The sequence below is a fragment of the Tupaia chinensis genome, unplaced genomic scaffold (assembly GCF_000334495.1).
Source record: "Tupaia chinensis unplaced genomic scaffold, TupChi_1.0 Scaffold000024_1, whole genome shotgun sequence".
Classification (NCBI taxonomy): domain Eukaryota; kingdom Metazoa; phylum Chordata; class Mammalia; order Scandentia; family Tupaiidae; genus Tupaia; species Tupaia belangeri.
In genome coordinates this window covers 1309925-1312183 of record NW_006159454.1, presented here as the reverse complement: position 1 = coordinate 1312183, position 2259 = coordinate 1309925, and the positions used below count along the sequence as shown (strand labels likewise).

The window sequence follows — 2259 nt, the reverse complement described above, 5'->3', positions numbered from 1 at the left end:
AGGTGAGACCAAGGCCCTGCAGGGCTCTAGCCTCCCCATTGTTTAAAAAAACAAAAAGGACTGACCCTGTGTTCTAGTGGTTAAGGGAGCTGGATCTCACATGGCTGACGGAGCAGTTTGAGTCCCACCTCCGACAGCTTGCAAAACATGCTGAAGGGATGGAGGAATGGAGGCGAGATGGTGGCACAACCAGATCCTAGTGAACGGCTTTTTCTCCCTCTCTCTCCTCCTCTCCCTCTCTCTGTCGCCCTCTGGTGATTGTATGTGTCCTCTGGCAAAAATGATAAAACAAAGATGGAGACACAGAAGCCAAGAGAAAGGAAGAAACAAGCCCAGGGCGATGCTCTGAATATGAGGGTCTCTCCAGGCTCATATGTGGGAACCTTACCGTGTTCAGAGCTGTGGCCTGGGGCCTGTGGGTGGTGTGGGGATTAAGACGCTGGACTTCCACATTGCGGACTGCAGTTTGAGTCCCAGATACGGTGGCTTCTTTCTTACGTTCTTTCTCTCTCTCTCGCACATGCTCTATAGCAAATTTTAATAATAATAATAAAATTAAATAATTCTTTAAAAAAAAGGGGGGGGGGAAGAGCCTTTGGGGAAGTGATGACATTTTGAGAGCTCTGCCTTCATTGTGACATTAATGCCCTTGTATAGGGGCCAGCAGATGGCATAGTGGTTACGCTGCTGGACTCCCACATGGCTGACCATGGTTCGCGTCCCCCATGGTGTACTGAAAGTCACGGCAGGTGTGCCCAAATCCCAAGAGGAGAATGGAGGAGAAGGGATTGCAGCATGGTCATCCCTCTGGGAGGTGATTTCTCACTTTCCCTCTTACTGTCTCTGTCTCTCTCTGAGGAGCATCTGCACCCTACGCAAAAACCGCTAAAAACATAAATACCGAGGTGGAAGGGAGCCGCCTTATCCCTTCTGCCACGTGAGGATGCAGGAAGAAGGCGCCATCTTTGAACCAGAGAGTAAGCCCTCACCAGATAAGAATTCACCAGATAAGAATCCACCAGCACCTCGATCTTGAACTTGCCAGCCTTCGGAACTCTGTGGTTTGTAAATTACCCACCTAGGTATTTCATTCTAGCAGCCCCTGTGCCCTAAGACTCCCAGGGAATGGCCCAGTGCCCTGCCCTGGCGGCAGCAGGAAGACAGAGGCTCTTAAATCCCAGGTGTGGGTCGGGATGAAGCCAGTGGCCACAGAGTGGTCTACACAGCCCAAGGCTTTGCCACCTGCTGGCGCGGAGATCGATCTCTGGAGAGCTGGGGTAAGAGGACGGCCCCGGGTCAAAGGGAAAAACATACCCAGTGCCTCAGTTTTCCCATCTGTGAAATGAGGATGATGGAAAATTCTGACATGCTACAGCCTGGAGGAACCTCGAAGGCAGGCGAAACGCTAAGTGAAATTAACCAGTCACAGAAAGACTGGGACTGGGTGGGACGAGAGGGGCCTGCAGCACTCCACCCCTCCCCGCAGTCCTCCCACAAGGGGCAGCTTCTTTCGCCTGCCCTGGGGGACTCCAGCCCCGGGACACGCCCCTGGCCCGCCAGCTGTCCCCAAAGAACCGCCAGCAGCATCCGCCCAATGGGGAGCCGCGGCCAGGAGGCGTGGCGGCGCCGGGCGCTGTCCCAAGCCCCGGTTTTGGCGCAGGGATCTGTTATTTCCCGCTAGTTGCGTGTCTGGTTCATCTGCCCCGCCATGGGCCTAGAGCTCTACCTGGACCTGCTGTCCCAGCCCTGCCGCGCCATCTACATCTTCGCCAAGAAGAACGGCATCCCCTTCGAGCTGCGCGCCGTGGACCTGGTCAAAGGTGGGTCCCGGAGCCCCGGGTTTGGGAAACAGAGAGGGTGGGGCGGAGCTTAGGGAACTTCCCCCTTCTGCCTGGCGCCACTCACTCCCTTGCTTCCTAAGGCCACCTCTGGTTTGGTTTGGAGCAAGCTGAGAGAGATGAGCCACCAGTGAAACCCAAGATTCGGGAATCCCCCAATCTCTGGCTGGGTCCCAGGGGATTGACAGCGGGCTCAGTAGAGGCTGCAGAAAGGGGCGGGGCGGGGCGGGGCATGAAGATTGGCGGAGAAAGGGGGTAAACAGAAACTGGAATGAACCTAGGGATGGGCGCAGGAGGGGAGGGGTCAAGGCCGGCCAAGTGCAGACACCACCGGGCCTCTGTGGTCCCAAGCGGTGGAGCCTCTGCATGAGTTATGGGCCCGGGGTCCTACCTGCCTTTCCAGCTCCGCTCTCTGCACTGG

At 56.1% G+C, this 2259-nt stretch overlaps 1 protein-coding gene across 1 annotated transcript in view; it reads left to right on the top strand.

Annotated features, from left to right (window-relative positions):
- Nucleotides 1-1635: 1635 nt before the first annotated feature.
- LOC102490230 (glutathione S-transferase theta-1) overlaps nucleotides 1636-2259 on the top strand; it is a 6603-nt gene continuing 5979 nt past the window's right edge. Inside the window, exon 1 of the mRNA XM_006140208.3 lies at nucleotides 1636-1820. Coding sequence (XP_006140270.1) covers nucleotides 1709-1820 — 112 coding nt within the window. The 5' untranslated portion in view covers nucleotides 1636-1708. The remainder of the gene's footprint in view (nucleotides 1821-2259) is intronic.